Genomic DNA, 16,435 nt, shown 5'->3' on the forward strand with positions numbered 1-16,435 from the left:
GGCCCAGAGGGATTTGCCAGTCCACCCTGCACAAAGCAGCCTGGAAGAAACTTCTGTGCGGGGCCGGGGCAAGATTCTGCCCGCCCCTTGGTGCCCCCCTGCTCCCACCCATGCTGGGTTCCCCACACCAAGCTCTGGCCACGGGGACAGTGAGCTCTGGGCACAGGGGGCTGCCAGGAGGCCGTGGGACCCAAAACCGTCATGCCGGCCCCACGGCGGGCACAGGGCACAGCTGACCCACGGACCTGGCACCGGCAAGCTCCGGAGCAGCCTCAGCGACCTGCATCCGCCTGCCCCATGTGTGGCTTGGGATCTATTTCATCATCTGGAGAAAAGCATTTACTGCCAATAAACGGGCTAATTAATTCTCCTCAAAGACCTCTCAATTATTCATCTCGGGCCACAGAGAAAACAATTACAGCACTTACCTCAGCCCTGGCTCGGCCAGTACAGCAGCCAGCGCGGGGCCAGGGCTGGCGGCAAGCAGGGCACGGCTGCGGACGGCCCAGCACTGCTCCCAGCACACAGACCCAGTTCCCGGTTGCCCAGCCAGCCCCAGCTTTGCCCACCCGGCAGGAGCGACCCCGCGGAGCTCCAGGGAAGGGCTGCCGAGCCAGCACAGCCACCCAGCCCCAAGCCATCGCCAGAGTGGTGCTCTCGCAGGGTGCCCCCGAGAGCTGCTCCCAGTGTAGGGCTCAGGATCGAGGGGACCTCCCCAGCCCCCTGCACTGCTCCTCGACACAGAGGACGACCCACGGGTCCAACCCTGACCTGCCACGTGCAGCCAAAGCCGCTGCATCCCGTCCACCGAGGACACAGCCACGGTTTGCTCCCTCCCTGCCACCCACCTGCAGTGGTCTCCTCTCCCCATCCTCGTGGAGCAGCTCGGCCACCCTCCACACCTCCGCCCAGGGACACACACCTCCGAGCCATGGCCAGGCCCAGCCACAGACACCCCATGAGCCAGGTCCCAGCACCCCCAGCCCTGCGCAGCACATTGTTCCTGCTTGGCCAAGGACAGGCAGAACCCCGATCCCCCGGGGGGACACAACCCCCCCTCTGTCCCTCTGCCCGCAGCCCCAGGGGTCAAGCCATGCTGGGGTCCCCTTGGGAGAGGGGCTTTTTTTCCCCAGACCATTCCCTATCTCCTTGGCCCTCGGGATGCTCCTGCTGCCCCACGGCGGGGTTGAGGCCCTGCTCCCTCCGGGTCTACTGCACCTGGAGAAGGAAAACCCACCGCACTGCTGGCACCGCCACCTCGGCACAGCTGGAGCACACCTGGACAGGATACAGGCACAAAGACCCCCGGGGCCGCTCTCTCCCACCCACACCCCGTGCACGGCGGGTCAGGCTCCTCTAGCACGGGCATCCCGCCACCTCCCGGGACTCCCCGCCCCCCCGGGAGCGGGGACATCGCTGCCCCGGGGCGGGTGGGCAAAGCTCCGGTCCCGGAGCCGGCGGCCGGGGTAGCGCGGGGTCCGGGACGGCGGCGGGTCCGGGGCGGGAAGGGTTAAGGGCGGCCCGCGCCCCCCCGGCGGCCGAGGGGCGGGCCTGTCGGGAAGCCGGGATTTCTGCGGTGGTTTTACTGGAAAAGTTGTTGCCGGCGGAGGGAGGGGTCACCCCGGCAGCCCCGGCAGGTTGGGGACGGGGGGACCGGCCGGCACCGCACCGCCCGCCGGCTCCGCTCGGCGCCCGCTGCCCCGGGGACCGACAGCGTCCGTCGGGCTCCGACCCCGGGCTCCGGCCGCTCCGCCGGCCTGCGCGGCCGGGCCACGGGGCACGGCTAGTCCCGGCTGCCGGACAGAGGCTCCCCCGGTGCCCGCGGCTCTCGGGACACCCCCGGGACCACGGCCACCAACCACCACCCGGCCCGGGGCTCTGCCCGCCATGTCCCCAGCCGGTGCCCCATGGGGAGCCACCAGCCCAATCGTAGCCAAACCTCGCACTGCGCTGGCCATCCCCACCAGCCCCCCTCTGGCCGGTCCCAGCCCCACCGGTTTGGGGCAGCCGGTGCCCGCCAAGTGCGTCCCAATGGGGCCATCGAGGGTTTGTCCTGGGCTCAGGCTCCTTTGGACGCCGCGTGTGTGAGCAGCCGCCACCGCACGCCCCAGAGCCCAGGCCCAACCCGCCAACCGTGCCGTTACACCGGGACAGTGGTGGAGAGGTCAGCACCCGTCCCTCAGTGTCACCTCCACCCCCAGCACAGCCTGGCACTGGCCACGGTGTGGCATGGCACTAGCCACAGCGTGGCAGTGCCCCTGGCAGGCTGAGCCCGGAGCCCGGCACGTCCCGGCACTTCCAGGCATCGCTCCACCGTTCCCTACGGTAGGAAATCACTTGGCTCCGCGGCTCTTGCCCCTCCAGGGATGATTGATGGTGGCTCCCCCCTGCCCAGGTGGGAGTAGGGCTCTCCGGCCAGCCAGCCCCAGCCCACAAGGACGAGCTATGGCAGCCCAGAGGGCCGGCAGCCTGGGCAGTGCAGCCATGGGGCCAAGGCAGCCCGGCAGGAAAACCCCCCGAGCTCATGGCGAGCACTTCAATTCACTGCTGGGCCCTGTGGCCAGCACCAGGCACCTGGCACAAGACACCCATGGCATCGCCTGGGCCACCGGCAGCCCTGGCCCAGCCTGGGAGCTGAGCACCGGCCACCACCCCTGTCCCCGTGGCAGCCATGTGTGCCGGGGGGGCAGGCAGCTCGGCCCCAGCCCGGCAATGGCCAAGGAGGCACAGCCACGCCGGCGCTGGCTGCAGCCCCTCCGGAGGCACCAGCGGGGAGGAGGCGTGTGGGGGCTCAGCTCCAGGGCAGGGGGGCTGGGACGTGCAGTTGGGGGAGCGGGCAGGGGCTGGCAGCGGCTCTTGCAGGGCTGCCGGTGGGGCCGGGGTCCGGGGGAGCCCAGCCGGCTCCGGGAATCGCCCCGACGGCTGCCAGGCCTGTGGCAGGGAGGGCGGGGAGGGGGGGAAACACGATCCTCCCCGGCGGGAACGGGCTCTGCTCCCCGCTGAGCCCCAGCTGCTAATTTTAGCCCTGGGGAGGCACCGCTGGAGCGGGAGCTCAGCCCACCACGGCCGCACGTTCGGTGGGGCCGGGAGCCGCTGGGCCGGCGTGGGCAGGTGGGTGGCCACAGGAGCCACGGCACAGCCCAGCCCCTGGCAAGCCCCCGGGGTGAGCCCCCCCCAGCTGCTGGCCGAGCCCCCGCCAAGCCGTCAGCCAGGCGCCGGTGCTGCCCTCCTGCTGCCCGCATGCCTGCAGCCTTGGCTCGGCCAGCACCACACGTGGCCACGAGCCCTCCTGCCGGCCCCAGCACTGGCCTCACCAGGGGGGGGCTTGCCGGGTGCCAGCAGCCAGGGGGACCCCTGAGGCAGGTCCCAGCCCAGAGCCCCAGAGGAAAGGCTCCAAGGGGGGCTGGCAGGACGTGGGGCTCAGTGGAGGGGGCCCTGAAAGGTCCTGTGAAGGATGTGGCCACCTCCCAGTGAAAGAACCCCCTGAGTGGCCACGGACCCCAAGCCCTGCCCGGGCTGGGGGGGCTGCACAGCACAGAGCCCCCTCAGGTCTCTGGTAGCAGCGTTTGCAGGGGCCGAGACCAGAGCATGGCCAGGATGGGTGCTCTCCACAGCGCTGCAGGTGGCCTGGTGGCACCATGGGGCACCCTAAAGCCACCCGGCCACCAGCAGCAGCAGCGGACAGGCGAGCGGCTGGGGAGGCCATGGCCAAGGGATGTTCCAGCCAGCCAGCCCTTCCCAAAGGAGCAGAGGAATCGGCTCCGGAGCCTGCCCTGCCCCGGGGCAGCTGCCCCAGCCACGGTGGGGTCCCTGGCCCAGGGCCCCATCCATGGCTGCCGTTCCCCCCAGCCCTTCACCTGCGGCGTGACCAGCCGTGCTGCCCGGCGCTTACTGGAAGAGGAAGCTGCTGGGAAGGCAGCGGGGCAGCTTTGGGGAGGAGAGGCTCGGCTCGGCAGTCGGCAGAGCTCGGCTGTCCATGCTCCCAGGTCCAGGGCCAGTAACGGGAAGCGTCTGCTCTCAGTGACGGTAAATCAGATCGGGGAGATTAGAGGCCTTTTTTGCCTAATCATGAGCAGCTTGAAGTTGGAGGACAAGTTCCTGGAACAAAGAGGAAATGGAGGCAGTAAATAAAGAAAAACTGTTAACATGTGGCCCTGCGTGTGAAAAACGTCTCGGTGAAGAACTGTTTATGGCTCACTCGTCTGCGGGGCTGACAGCGTGGGCTGCGGTGGGGGGCGGCCATGAGGCCCCGCGGCGCAGGGGTGCGGGCAGGCGGCCGGGGCGGTGGTGGGGGGCTCTAAGGTGGGGCTGGAGGGACTGGGGGGGCCGTGGATGTGTGGTGGAGCATGGCGGAGGGAGGAGGAAGGCAGCAGCAAAGCGGGGCCGTGGGGCAGGCGGCTGGAGCGGGGCTGCTGGCGAGGCTGCGGCACAGCACGTGCGAGGGGAAAGGCACCGGGCAGGCAGGGGACGGGCAGCACGTGGCCTCCGAGGGGAAGGGGGGCATCCAAACACCCCCGATCCCCCTGCAAGTGCCAAGTGCTGCAGAGCTGTGCCCCCTCCACACCTGCAGCACCAGGGGGGAACGGCTCAGGCCCCCCCAGCAGAGCCCCGTGTGGGCCAGGTCTGCCCCATGGAGCATCACCAGCCTCCAGCCGGTCCAGCACGATGTGGGGCAGGCAGGGGGTCTCGCTGCTGTGCCAGGGACATGCCCCCCTGCTCTGGGGACAGTGGGGATTTCTGCCAAGAGCCAGACATTGGTGGCCCCCCTCCCTGGTGCCGGCAGAAAGTGCTGAGAGCTGTGGGGCTGCCCCCGGCCGACGCCAGCGCCGCTGCGGTGCGTGCCTGCCCACAGTGCCACCGGACGGTGTCAGCTGTTCCCAGGGCAGACGCAGCCAGAAGCCGGGGACAATTCCCCGCCACAAGGTCACCCCACGCTGTCCCTGCTGGCAGCAGGAGCAGGGTGACGGGAGTCATTGTCCCACAGTACACGGCACCACGGATCTGTGGAAAGACTCGTAGATGCCCGCAGAGCCAAGGCGAGCGGGCACACACGGCCTCCTGCCATCCCTCCAGCGGGACATCCAGGACGGGCGCTCCTGGTAAAGCGAGGGGCTGCGGGAGAGCCAGGGGGCTTGGGGGCAGCACCCACCCGTGTCCCCCAGCGCCTCCACCTGCCCCCACGCCGTGGCTCGGGGCACAGGGCAGAGATGGGGAACGGAGGGACGGGGGGACGGAGCGATGGGGGGCTCTGCAGGGTCGCGCTGCGGGGGCAGCCCCGGGACGCACTCGGTGCCCACACCGCAGCCGTTCCCCCGTGCCCGGCCGCCCCTGCGGGTCGCGCAGCCCCCGGTGCCCCGGGTCCCAGCGCCAGCCCCGCCCGGTGCCGGTCGGTCCCGGGAGCCCTTGCGGCGGGGGCGGTCCCGGCGGTCCCGGCCATGCTGGCGGTGCGGGGCGCGGGCGCGGCGCTCCGGTGGGGGCGGCTGTCCGCGACCGCGGCGGGGGCCGGGGCGGGGACCGTGCAGCCACCGGGCCCCCCCCGCCCCGCCGGACCCCCACCGTGCACCGTGGACCTGAGGAGCGACACGGTGACCCGTCCCTGCGCCGGGATGCGCCGCGCCATGGCCAGCGCCGCCGTGGGCGACGACGACTACGGGGAGGACCCGGCGGTCAACGGTGGGCGGGGACGGGCCCCCCCGCGGCTTCGAGCCCGGCAGAGACGAGGGACCGCCCCCCCCGGCGGGTCCCTGCCTGCAGACACCCCCCCTTCCAGGGGGCAGCCGGGATGGGGAGCCCCGAGCGGGGCTTCTCCGGTGCTGGGGGTGCTGGGAGGGGCTGGGGGTCGAAACCGGGACCTGGGGGGCTCCTGGCTGTCCCCACCACCCCCCCTCAGCGCTAGCAGACACGCACCCCCCACAGCACCCCATGTCTTTCCCCTGCAGAGCTGCAGCGCCTGGCCGCAGGGATCCTGGGGATGGAGGAGGCTCTTTTTGTGCCCACGGCCACGATGGCGAACCTCATCGCCGGTGAGTGCCTGGGGCCGTGCCCGGCCCTCCTGCCCCGTGGCCGGGGGCAGCCAGGCCACAAACCAAGGGGTTGGTTTATGCCCCCGTCCTGTGGAGGGTGTGGAGGGCAAGACCAGCCCTGCTCCCTCCCGGGGTCCCGGGGAGAGCCCGGCTTCCGCTCAGGAGGCTGCCGGGATGGTGGCAGGGGAGACCTGTGGGCAGCAGGTCCCTTCTGACCCCAGTGCATCTCCTTGCCCCTTCCTCAGCCCCCCCGCTGCCCCAAATCTGTAGCAGCACAACCCCACTCAGACCCTGGAGCTGCTCCCCGCTTTACGCTGCAGATGAGCAAACCCCCCCTTTTGGGGTTGCTTGTCCCCGTCCTGCACTCGGCCTCTGCTCCGTTAACCTTTACCCGCTTCGCTTCCCTGCCTTCCTCTCAGCGGGGGTCTGCTGTGCGCGGCGTGGGCCCTGCTCCAGCCCCAGCCCCACGCAGGCACCAGGGAGGGGAGGTCGTACCCCCCCAGCTGCTCCCCCACCTCCAGCTGCTGTGGGCAACCCCCCTGCGACAGCCCCCACACCTCCAGGGCAGAGCGGGTGCTGGAGCCCCCCAAACTGCTGGAGCGCAGGCAGCCTGGGGGCCCCCCGGCTGAGCTTGCCCACCCTCCCGCACCCACCGGGTGCTGCCCACCGTGCCCCCTCCCTCACGGCCCCTCTCCCCCCAGTGATGTGCCACTGCCAGCGCAGGGGGGGCCAGCTCCTGCTGGGCCGGGACGCCCATCTGCACCTCTACGAGCATGGTGGGGCTGCGCAGGTGGGTGCTGCGAGCACGGGTGGGCTCTGGCCGGGGCTCTGGGGACACGGTGGACCCGGTGGCACCGGCAGCACAGGCAGGGGCCGGAGGGTGGCTTGCTGCTGCCCTCCTCTGGCTGCCGGGACCAGGGATGCCCTGCTGGGCTGCTGCTGCGGCATCATCCAGATCACCCTGAGCTATAGCCTGGGACACAAATTGGGGCTGAGCACACCCGGTGCAGGGGAGGAGGGGACGGAGGGGGCTGGGACCCCCATGCACTGCCACCGTCCCCCATCACCTCTGCTCTCTGCCTTGCCCCGGGCACAGGTCGCTGGCGTCCACTCCCAGGCGCTGCCGGACCTGCCAGACGGCACCTTTGACCTGGACCAGCTGGAGATGACCATCCGTGAGGCCCACGGCAGCCGGTACCACCCGCGCCCCGAGCTCATCTGCCTGGAGAACACGCACAGCTCGGCGGGGGGCCGGGTGCTGCCCCTCGCCTACCTCCAGCAGGTAGGAGCCGGTGGCTAGCAGCCACCCTGCCTCGGTGCCAGCAGCCAGACCTGGCACCGCAGGGATGCCGGGGCCGTGCCAAGGAGCTTGGAGCGTGGCTCACGTTGGCACCGGCTGCCCCACAGGGCTCAGTGCCTCCAGGGGTCCCTCCCGTCCCAGCTCCTCCTCTGCCTCCCCAGGTCCAAGGGCTCGCTGACCGCTACGGGCTGCGGGTGCACATGGACGGAGCGCGGCTGATGAACGCGGCGGTGGCCCAGGACGTGGAACCGGCTCAGATCACCCAGCACTGCGACTCCGTGACCCTGTGCTTCTCCAAGGTGTGCTCGCATGGGGAGGGGGTCCCCAGGGCCATATGGGACCAGCACGAGCTGGGGTCTCGCCCTTGTGTGGGGGCATCCCCTGGGGCAGCCTCCCCGGGGCAGCAAGGATCACCCTCCTGGTGGCTCCGCAGGGCCTGGGTGCCCCGGCCGGTGCGGTGCTGGCCGGATGCAGGGAGTTTGTGGCCGAAGCCTGGCGTGTGCGGAAGCTGCTGGGTGGGGGGATGCGGCAGGCGGGCGTGCTGGCCGCCGCTGCCCACGTCGGGCTGGAGCACGCGGCGGCGACGCTGCGCAGAGACCACCACAACGCCCGGCGCTTCGCTGAAGGTACATCAGGGCTCCTGGGCATGCCGGGACGTACTCCCAGCTCTGCCCGGCTGCGCCACCGGGTCCTGCCCTGCCCCGCAGCTCGGTGTGGGCACAGCCTTACCTCCTCCCCCCCACACGGCGGTGTCACCGCACCCAGCACCTCCCAGCACTGCCGGGGGTAACCACGGCGCCGGCACCTTCCCCGGGCAGCCGTGCTGGATTTCCAGCCAGGCAAGGATGCTGCTGGGGTCCCTGCCTGGCTGGAGTGGTAGGACAATGCCATGCCTGTCCCTGCTGTGCCCACGGTGACCCTGGTGCCAGGACCTGCAGCCTCCCCTCCTGTCTCCCCCAGGCATCCAGGAGCTGAACTCGCCCCTCATCTCAGTCAACCTAGCGGCGGTGGAGACAAACATTGTGATGGTGAGCATCAGGGGGGGCTGGCCATCCCCCGCCGAGCTCTGTGAGCATCTGCAGGACGTGAGCGAGGAGGAGTTAGCTGAGACTGGCCAAGCTGTCAGCGTCCTGCTCTTCCCCTGGTCGGCACACACCGTGCGCGCCGTCTGGCACCGTGACATCTCGGCCCGTGACACTGAGCTTGCAAAGAACAAGCTGGAGTTTGTGGCCAGGAAGTGCCTGGAGAAGCTGGGCCTGGGTCTGCGCCCGACTCCTCCGAGTGCAGGGGGAGCCTGAGCATCCCCCCAACCCCAGCGTGGGGGCAGCTGCTCCCCCGGTGCTGCAGGCAAACTGGGCCGGCTCTCCCAGCCCTCTCCTGGTAGCCAGCAGTAAAAGGACCTGGGGCCACAGCACGCTCTAGCCGTGTTCCCAGCTGGCTGCAGCACAATGTCCACCCTGGCGTGCAGCTCAGCCCTGGGGAGACCCCAACCCACCCCCCAGAGGGAGGGAGCACCTTCGCAGACATGGCCAGAGGGACAGCGAGGAGCCCACATCTCACACCACAGCCCAGACCCAGCAAACGCGTCCCCAGAGCACCCTCTAGTCCTCGGCAACAGCTCTGCTTCTGTAGCTCCGTAGCGGTAGCAGTTCTATAGCAGTCCCTGACCCAAAGGCACCCCACTGCCCCTGGCCCACGTGCACCCCACGTGTGTAAGGGTGCTGCAGCAGGGAGACACATCCTGAAGGATGCTCAGGGCACAAAATAAACATGTTCTGGCAGCGCTGTGGCTGTGCAGGGTGTTTTCTCCCAAGCGTGCTCCTCCCCTGACCTGGTGCAGCAGGGACATTGTCACAGCCCAGAGGTCCCTGTGGAGGGACAAGAGCTCCTGAGGGTGTAAAAGCATCTCACAAGTTTGTATTTGGCCAGGACTGTCCCACTAGCCCAGCCTGGCCCAGACAGCTCCACAGTGTGCTCTGCCATCACCCCCCATCCCCAAAGGCTCATGTTAGCCCTGTCCCACAGCCATGGGTTCTCGGGGGTTCTCTGCCAAGCCTGTCACGTTCCGGGTTGGCGAGTCCCTGACTCTGCCTGTGCCAAAAGCTGGGCTCCCCACTGCCGGCACGAAGAGCCCGGCCTCAGGACGTGCTGGGAGAGGGAATTCTCTCTGCAGCCACGTCTGGTGTGCGCTCGCACAGCCCCAGCTCCCGGGGAGCAGAGTTACACCCACGCAGCAGTTACTCCTGTTGTATTTTGTATTGGCAATAAGCAGTTTAAAGGAAAAAGAGGGAACAAACTTCATCACCGGGTCATCCAGACAGAGTCCTGCAGCCCCGCCAGCTCTGGGCGCTCCAGAGGGGCAGGAACACCCCAGCAGAGGAACGCCAGCCCAGCGAGAATCGGTGATAACCGGTGCTCGGAGACCCCACACGGCTGCAGGGTGGGCAGAACGGAGCAGGGCAGGGTGCAGGCAGCTGCCTGTCGCCACCGCACAGGGCTGCGGTTCCCGTTCAGTTTGCTCCCGACATGCCATCAAGCTCTTGAAATCATGTTCAGAATCACCTGGGGTGAGGAACCGAGCTCTGTGAGCAGTGCTTGGCTCCGCTCTTCCACCCCTGGAGATGAGGGCCAGCCCCAAAGCCACAGCCCCGCGCCCGCCCCGGTCCGCAGGGGAAGCTCTCCCTGTGCTCGGAGGGCAAAGGGCAGACAGGGGCTCTTCCCCTACCTGAGTGAGGACATAGCTCTCCTCCGACAGCTTCTCGATGATGTCAAAGTGATCCACACCAGCGAGATCCAGCAGCGAGACAGACCAGCCGGCTGAGCGCAGGGCCTGCGGAGAGAGCAGGGCTGCCAGGAGGGACCCGACCCCCATTCGCCCCCGGGATGGGCAGCAGGAACCGCAGCCTGGCAAGGACCAGCGTCCTCCCCCGAGCCGCTGTTGCCTCTGCCAGCAGCCATCACAGAACAGCAGAGATGTGGTACACAAGCTCTTTGTCCCAGCCCAGCGGGTCCAAGTGGACGGCGGGAGCAGCGTCCCCATGGACCCGGGCAGGGGCTGCCGGGGGCTCACCTGGCCGTACTCCTGCGACTGCCTGCGGAACTCCGGGGAGTCGTGCTGGGCCACAGCCACAAGCACCTCACAGGACGTGGGCACTGCTGGGGGGACGCACAGCATGGGGCTGTTCCTCTGGGCCACCTCCCTGGAAGAGACACCGAAGTGACAGCCCACAGACCCCTTTGCTCAGAGAGGCCATCTCTGCCCGTGGTGCCTGTGCCCTTTCCCAGCTGCTGGCGTCCCCTCCATGGGACTCACCGGCTCATGTTCAGCACATCGTTCACGTAGGTGTGCAGGATGGGCTCGAGGTCGTACACGCCGCTCACCAGCACCGCTCCTGGAGGCAGAGGGACCGGCGTGTGAGGGGCCCTGCGGCTGCGGCCACTCTCATAGAATAGTTTGGGTCGAAGGAACCTTTAAAGGTCATTTAGTCTCAACCCCCCTGCCATGAGCAGGGACATCTTCAACTCAATCAGGATGCTCAGAGGCCCGTCCAACCTGGCCTGGAATGTTTCCAAGGATGGGGCATGTCCCACCTCTCTGGGCAACCTGGGCCAGCATCTCACCACCCTCAGTGTAAACAATTTATTCCTCACAGCCCTGTGCACGGGAACTCCCCTTGTACCCACGTCCCCAGGCCTCGGTGAGCTGCTGGTGGGTGCAGGACACACACACCCCGGGGGAAGCTGTGCAGGAGCCCAGAGTCCTGCACCCCGGCACCTATGGGCAGCTCATCCCCATTGGCTCTGCAGGTCCTGCAGCCCTGGACAGGCAGCAGGGATGGCCTCGTCCGACGTGGGGACACCCCGGACACGGTGGCACTACCTTTGATATCCGGCGTCACTCCATATTCCGTCCAGTCCGTGGCCAGCACCATGGCTGCCAAGTGGGCCCCTGCCGAGTGTCCGCACAGGTACATGCCCCTGGAGAGGGGGAGCCATGAGCCAGCGCAGGAGGGGATGGCGTGGCGCCTGCCCGGGGACACCCTGCTCCGTGCAGAGGAGTTGGCACAGCCGCAAGCGCCGCAGCCCAAACACGGCAGTCCATTGGCCGGCACCTCACGCGGTGATGCGGGAGCACCGTTTGCCTTGAAGGCCCACCAGCGGCCACGGTGGTGGGGTGGAAGGGACCCCAGGAGGCCCACCTGATCCCGGAGTACCGCCGCACCAGGAAGGCGAGGCTGCGCCGCACCTGCAGCACCATGGCGTCCATGTGGCCTGGGCAGAGGGCAGGGTCAGGAGGGCGCCGGGCCAGCACGGGCGGCCGCAGCCTCTGCTGGGCAGCACCTACCTTGGGGAGCTATGTCATATCCCACCGCCACCACCGCCACCCCCTGCGACACCAGTGGGGGGGCTGCGAACCCCGACTCGTCCTTACTGGGGGGGGAAAAGAAGCTGGCCAGGCTGCGGGGGCCGGGGGCTCCCGGGAGGCCCAGCAGACCCGGAGCACCCAGAACAAGTCCGGGTGTCGTGAGAAGGGCGGCAGCGGGAGCAAGCTGGGGGAGTCCCTTCCTGAGGGACCCCCTCCCCGACAGCCCACCTCACCTCAGGCACTGCCAGTATCCGCCGTGGATGTAGACCAGGACCGGGAATGCTGCACGGCACAGCACGAGGTGAGCGGGGTGTCTGGCTCCCGCCCACCCCACACACCCCCCCGCCGCCTGCCCATCACCTACCGCCGGAGGGCTCCGCGGGGAAGTAGATGTCCAGCTTCTCCCGGTCCCCGTCACCGTAGGGGACGTGCAGCGAGGTCTGCGCACCGGCCCGGGCCCTCTGGGTCCCTGCAGGAGGATGAACACGGCGCCTGGTGTCCCGCACCCCGTACCCCGGCGGCGGCAGCCCCGCTGCCCCTCTGCCCCCGCAGCCCCGACCCGCTCCCGCCCGCCGCCCCCAGGCCGCCCGCGCCTCACCCGCCGCCGTGGCCTCCAGGTGGGCCTCGATGACGGCGTCGCTGCCCAGTCGGGGGGACCAGCGGCTGGGAGAGTACTGCTGCTCCAGCGCCTGCGGGGAGGGCACGGGGCTGCACACCGGGGCGGCGGCACCGGGGCGGCAGGGACCGGGCGAGACACCCCGGGAGAGAACCACGGACCCTACCTCCACCGACATGTCCCGCCAGCCCCCCATGCTGCGGCCGGTCGCGGTCGCGGTCGCGGTCCCGGTCCCGGTCCCGGTCCCGGTCTTGGTCCCGCTCAGCGGCCGCCGCGGCCCCGGGGCCGGAGTCCGGGGGCGGGGCCAGAGCCAGGGGGCGGGGTCAGAGACCTCTCCCATTGGCCGCCCGGGAGGCGGGGCCGGGGGCGCGGGACGGGGGCGGGGCAGGAGGCGGGGCCGCCCCGCTGCCATTGGCTGCCCGGGGGGCGGGGGCGGGGCGGGGACACCGCGCGGGCCGGCAGGGTGATGACGTCGAGGCGGCGGCGCGGTGTACGCCGTGGAAGGAGGTGCCGGCCGGGGCGCGGGCGCGCGTAGGGAAATTTTCGCGCCTGTGCTCCCATTGGCCGGCGCGGAACGAGCCCTCCGATTGGCCGGCGCGGCGGCGCGTGGCCGCGAGCCCTCTTTCCATTGGTCGGCGCGGCGCCGGAGCGGAGAGGCGCGCGCGGGCCGACCGTCCGTCCGGTGCAGCCATGAACTGCCTGACGGTGCCCGGCGTCCACCCCGGCTCGCCCAGCCGCCCGCGCGGGCAGATACAGGTATCGTCACGGGCTGGCACCGCCGGCGAGGGCTGCCCTGAGGCGGCAGCGGGCCGGTACCGGAGGATGGCGGGGGTGCGGCGCTGGGCCGGTACCGGGGTGGGGTTGGACTGTACTGGACTGGGCCGGGCCGGGCCGGTACCAGGGCGGGGTTGGACTGGGCCGGTACCGGGGTGGAGCATGGGGGGGTGGGGCATGGGGAGGCGGGGCTGGACCGGGCCGGTACCGAAGGGGATGCGGGACTGGGCCGGTACCGGGGGGAGCGCCCGGGCTGTGCGGCAGGACGGCTGGAGTGAGTTGTCTGGCTCCTAGAGACACAGTGGGGACGGGCCTGTCCCGGGGGGGGGAGATGCCTGGGGTGTGCGGGGGAACGACTAAGGGGGTGGGGGTCGCACCAGCTCCGCCGGGGGGGGGGAGGGGACCGGGGCTCCCAGAGTCATCGCGGGGCTGGGCCGGTACCGAGGGCTGCCTGCACGGTGGCCCCGCCGAGCTGTGCTCGTGCCCACTGATCCCTGTGTTTCTGCCCCAGGTGATCTTTGGCCCCATGTTCTCTGGAAAGAGGTAGGTGTAGGGCGGCCAGGGGGGGCAGGAGGGGGTTCAGGAGGCTGGGGGGGGGGGGGGGGGCAGGGTTTGGGGACCCGCTGACCACCGTCTCTTGCAGCACGGAGCTCATGCGGCGGGTGCGGCGGTTCCAGCTGGCTCAGTACCGGTGCCTCCTGGTGAAGTATGCCAAGGACACGCGATACTGCACCTCCGGCGTCTCCACACACGACAAGTGAGTCCCTGGGGCTGGAAGACCCCTCCCCATCCCAGGGGTCGGGCAGCCTGGCTTCAACCTTATGCCCATCTTTCCCCGTAGGAACACCATGGAGGCCCTGCCAGCCTGCCTCCTCATGGATACCTACCAGGAGGCGCTGGGCTCTGCCGTCATCGGCATCGATGAGGGCCAGTTCGTAAGTGGATGGCCAGGGAAGACCCTGGGGAGCTCTGCAGGACGCAGCCTCTTCTCAGCACCCTGTGGGGAAGGAGGTCTGAATTCTCTGTGGGAGGGGGTGGGAAGTAATGCCCTGGGGCAGTTTGACCCTGCTGGGGTGTGGTCAGGCCCTTCCTTCGGTCCCTGCGGGCTGGGGACTCTCTTTGTGCCCTGTGCTGCTGGATCTTGAGCCAAATGCTGCCTCTTCCTCCTCCTCACACTGTTTCTATCCCTCCTCCAGTTCCCAGACATCGTGGAGTTCTGCGAGATGATGGCCAACGCTGGGAAAACGGTCATCGTTGCTGCTCTTGACGGGACTTTCCAGAGAAAGGTAAATCACTCTTTCCTTTAGTACGGCAGCTGCTTTGGGGTCTGTGGAGAACCATCCAACAGACACCCCCCCCACCCCTGCTATCTTGGCACAGGCTTTCGGGAGCATCCTGAACCTGGTCCCGCTGGCAGAGAGCGTGGTAAAGCTGAACGCCGTGTGCATGGAGTGCTACCGAGAAGCCTCCTACACCAAGAGGCTGGGAGCAGAGAAGGAGGTGAGTTCCCTCGGAACAGGAAGCACCTCAAGTAGCTTCGCCCTGCCGGTCCTGCCAGTCTGGAGGGATCCCCTCAGGGGAACGGAGCTCTGCAGAGTCACTCTCCCGATTCTCTTGCCAGGTGGAAGTGATTGGAGGAGCAGACAAGTACCACTCCGTCTGCCGAGCCTGCTACTTCTGCAAGCGGCCTCAGCAGGCTGGGCCAGAAAACAAGGAGAACATGCCTCTGGGGTTGAAGCAGCCGGAGGTGGCTGCCTCCCGGAAGATCTTTGCTTCTTGACTGCTGGGCTCCCGCATGGGGGAAAAAATGGGAGGAAGGAAGCTACGTGCTGCAGCTCCCAGAACGCCAGATCTGGCTTCCCCTGCTTTTAGCAAACTGTTAATTATCTTAGCTCTACCTGCCAAGCCACGCCGCTGTTCCTCTGCACCGGGTGCCCGGAAAGAGGAGGATCAACTTGACCCGATGCCGGGGGGGAGAAGTTGAAGCAGGAGCCTGACTTAAAAGTGAGTTCCTTTCTCAGAACATGGAACGTGTAGTTACACATAGCTACTGAAGCTGCCGCACAAACAGGTCCTGGAAAACCGCCCCAGCAAGCCAGGCTGCAGGGCTTCCATCGCCCGCCATAGCTGTGGCCTGCTCGCCTGGTCTTCTCCCCGTGTTCGGAGTTCAGACCGGCACTGGTTCACTGGCCTGTCAACGCAACCGTTTCTTTCTCTCTTGTGCACTGTTGCTAAATTCAAGGTTTCTTAAGACAACGTACAGTAAGTTGTTAGTATTTTAAGCCAACTGCCAACTTCCTTTTTTTGGGTTTTTTTTTTTAATGCAGTCTGGGGAGATAACCTGTTACTTGTCATAGAGCTGCTATGGCACTTTTCAATGACAGAGGCAGCGGCCACCTGGCCCTCGACAGTCCCTTTGGATGACTCTGCACAGCCTGTCCCTTTGCCACTACGATCACTTGCTGTAACTGTCTTGTACTTTTTTGTTGAAACAGAGACGGGGGGAAGGAAGGCTTGTCTTGACAGCCTGACAGTGGGTTCTTCTGAGCTTTAAAAGGGCTGGCAGCAGTCAGTAGTAGTCTGTGTATTAAGACAGAGTCTTTTTGGAAGAACTGGACCACTTCAGGAAGAGCCTCCTCTCCAAAATCAGGGTGGTTTTGCTCAGGTCCGAGCTTGGTGCTGCCCCTTTAGTGCTTGGTTACCTGTGAAAGGTTTGGAGGCTCAGGACTTACTCTGTAAAGGTTTGGGCTACTGTTTCTCTGAAGATCCAGCTACTTGGAGAAAGGTCTCTGCTTTGAGTAGGTGTTTCTTAACTCTAGTCATGCATCTTGCTCCCTCCTGAGCCTTCTAGAAAGTCTTGAGTATGATTCTTCCTCTGCTGTAGGTTGACTGAAGGATCCTCTCCCCCCTTTGCTTGCCTTGGCTTCTGGAAGGTTGTGGGTGGTTTTTTTCCTTACTCCTTGCAAAAGTGCTTTCCCCTCTAAGCCAGCGTCCACGAGCTCCAGGCAGCAGCTCTTGGTTCTGGCCAGGTCACATCTCCACTGTTTGCCTTCTCTCTCCCTCTGGGAGGAGGCACCTCCCGAGAAGGTTACAAGAGCCCTTTGAAAACCCCTGCTCTGCGTTACTTGATGCGGTGACAGTTGTCATACTCATAAGCATTTCCTTGCCAGGCCTGGGCTTTCCCCTTGGGGGGGGGGGGGAGGCAGCACTGCTACTGGTTTAGGTTAATAAATAACTTAATGAAATTATTTGTGTGTGTTTTTTATACCAGACCGCTCTGAGGCGGCTTCCCCGCGGTTACCAGTGCGCAAACGGTGCGGGCTGGTCATTCCCAGCCCCAGCCCTTGCTGGCAGGA

The 16,435-nt window shown here is 67.4% G+C and overlaps 3 protein-coding genes across 3 annotated transcripts; 2 read left to right on the forward strand and 1 right to left on the reverse strand.

Moving 5' to 3' along the window:
- The first annotated feature begins 5,435 nt into the window (after window positions 1-5,435).
- On the forward strand, window positions 5,436-9,108 carry LOC141472996 (uncharacterized). Its single transcript, XM_074160298.1, has 7 exons — window positions 5,436-5,673; window positions 5,940-6,023; window positions 6,725-6,813; window positions 7,120-7,305; window positions 7,485-7,622; window positions 7,757-7,949; window positions 8,284-9,108. Exons 1-7 carry the CDS (start codon window positions 5,436-5,438, stop codon window positions 8,619-8,621), a joined length of 1,266 nt encoding a protein of 421 aa, XP_074016399.1. The 3' UTR covers window positions 8,622-9,108.
- Window positions 9,109-9,554: 446 nt separating this feature from the next.
- AFMID (arylformamidase) lies at window positions 9,555-12,580 on the reverse strand. The gene is made up of 11 exons (XM_074160228.1): window positions 12,472-12,580; window positions 12,288-12,378; window positions 12,054-12,158; window positions 11,923-11,971; window positions 11,669-11,754; window positions 11,523-11,595; window positions 11,204-11,301; window positions 10,637-10,715; window positions 10,394-10,523; window positions 10,049-10,153; window positions 9,555-9,885 (listed from the first exon to the last, which is right to left on the reverse strand). Exons 1-11 carry the CDS (start codon window positions 12,499-12,501, stop codon window positions 9,856-9,858), a joined length of 876 nt encoding a protein of 291 aa, XP_074016329.1. The 5' UTR covers window positions 12,502-12,580; the 3' UTR covers window positions 9,555-9,855.
- Window positions 12,581-12,964: 384 nt separating this feature from the next.
- TK1 (thymidine kinase 1) lies at window positions 12,965-16,321 on the forward strand. Its single transcript, XM_074160278.1, has 7 exons — window positions 12,965-13,061; window positions 13,591-13,622; window positions 13,723-13,836; window positions 13,921-14,014; window positions 14,276-14,365; window positions 14,460-14,579; window positions 14,701-16,321. Exons 1-7 carry the CDS (start codon window positions 12,996-12,998, stop codon window positions 14,857-14,859), a joined length of 675 nt encoding a protein of 224 aa, XP_074016379.1. The 5' UTR covers window positions 12,965-12,995; the 3' UTR covers window positions 14,860-16,321.
- The last annotated feature ends 114 nt before the right edge of the window (window positions 16,322-16,435 follow it).

This window comes from Numenius arquata, chromosome 17, assembly GCF_964106895.1.
Source record: "Numenius arquata chromosome 17, bNumArq3.hap1.1, whole genome shotgun sequence".
NCBI classification, from domain to species: domain Eukaryota; kingdom Metazoa; phylum Chordata; class Aves; order Charadriiformes; family Scolopacidae; genus Numenius; species Numenius arquata.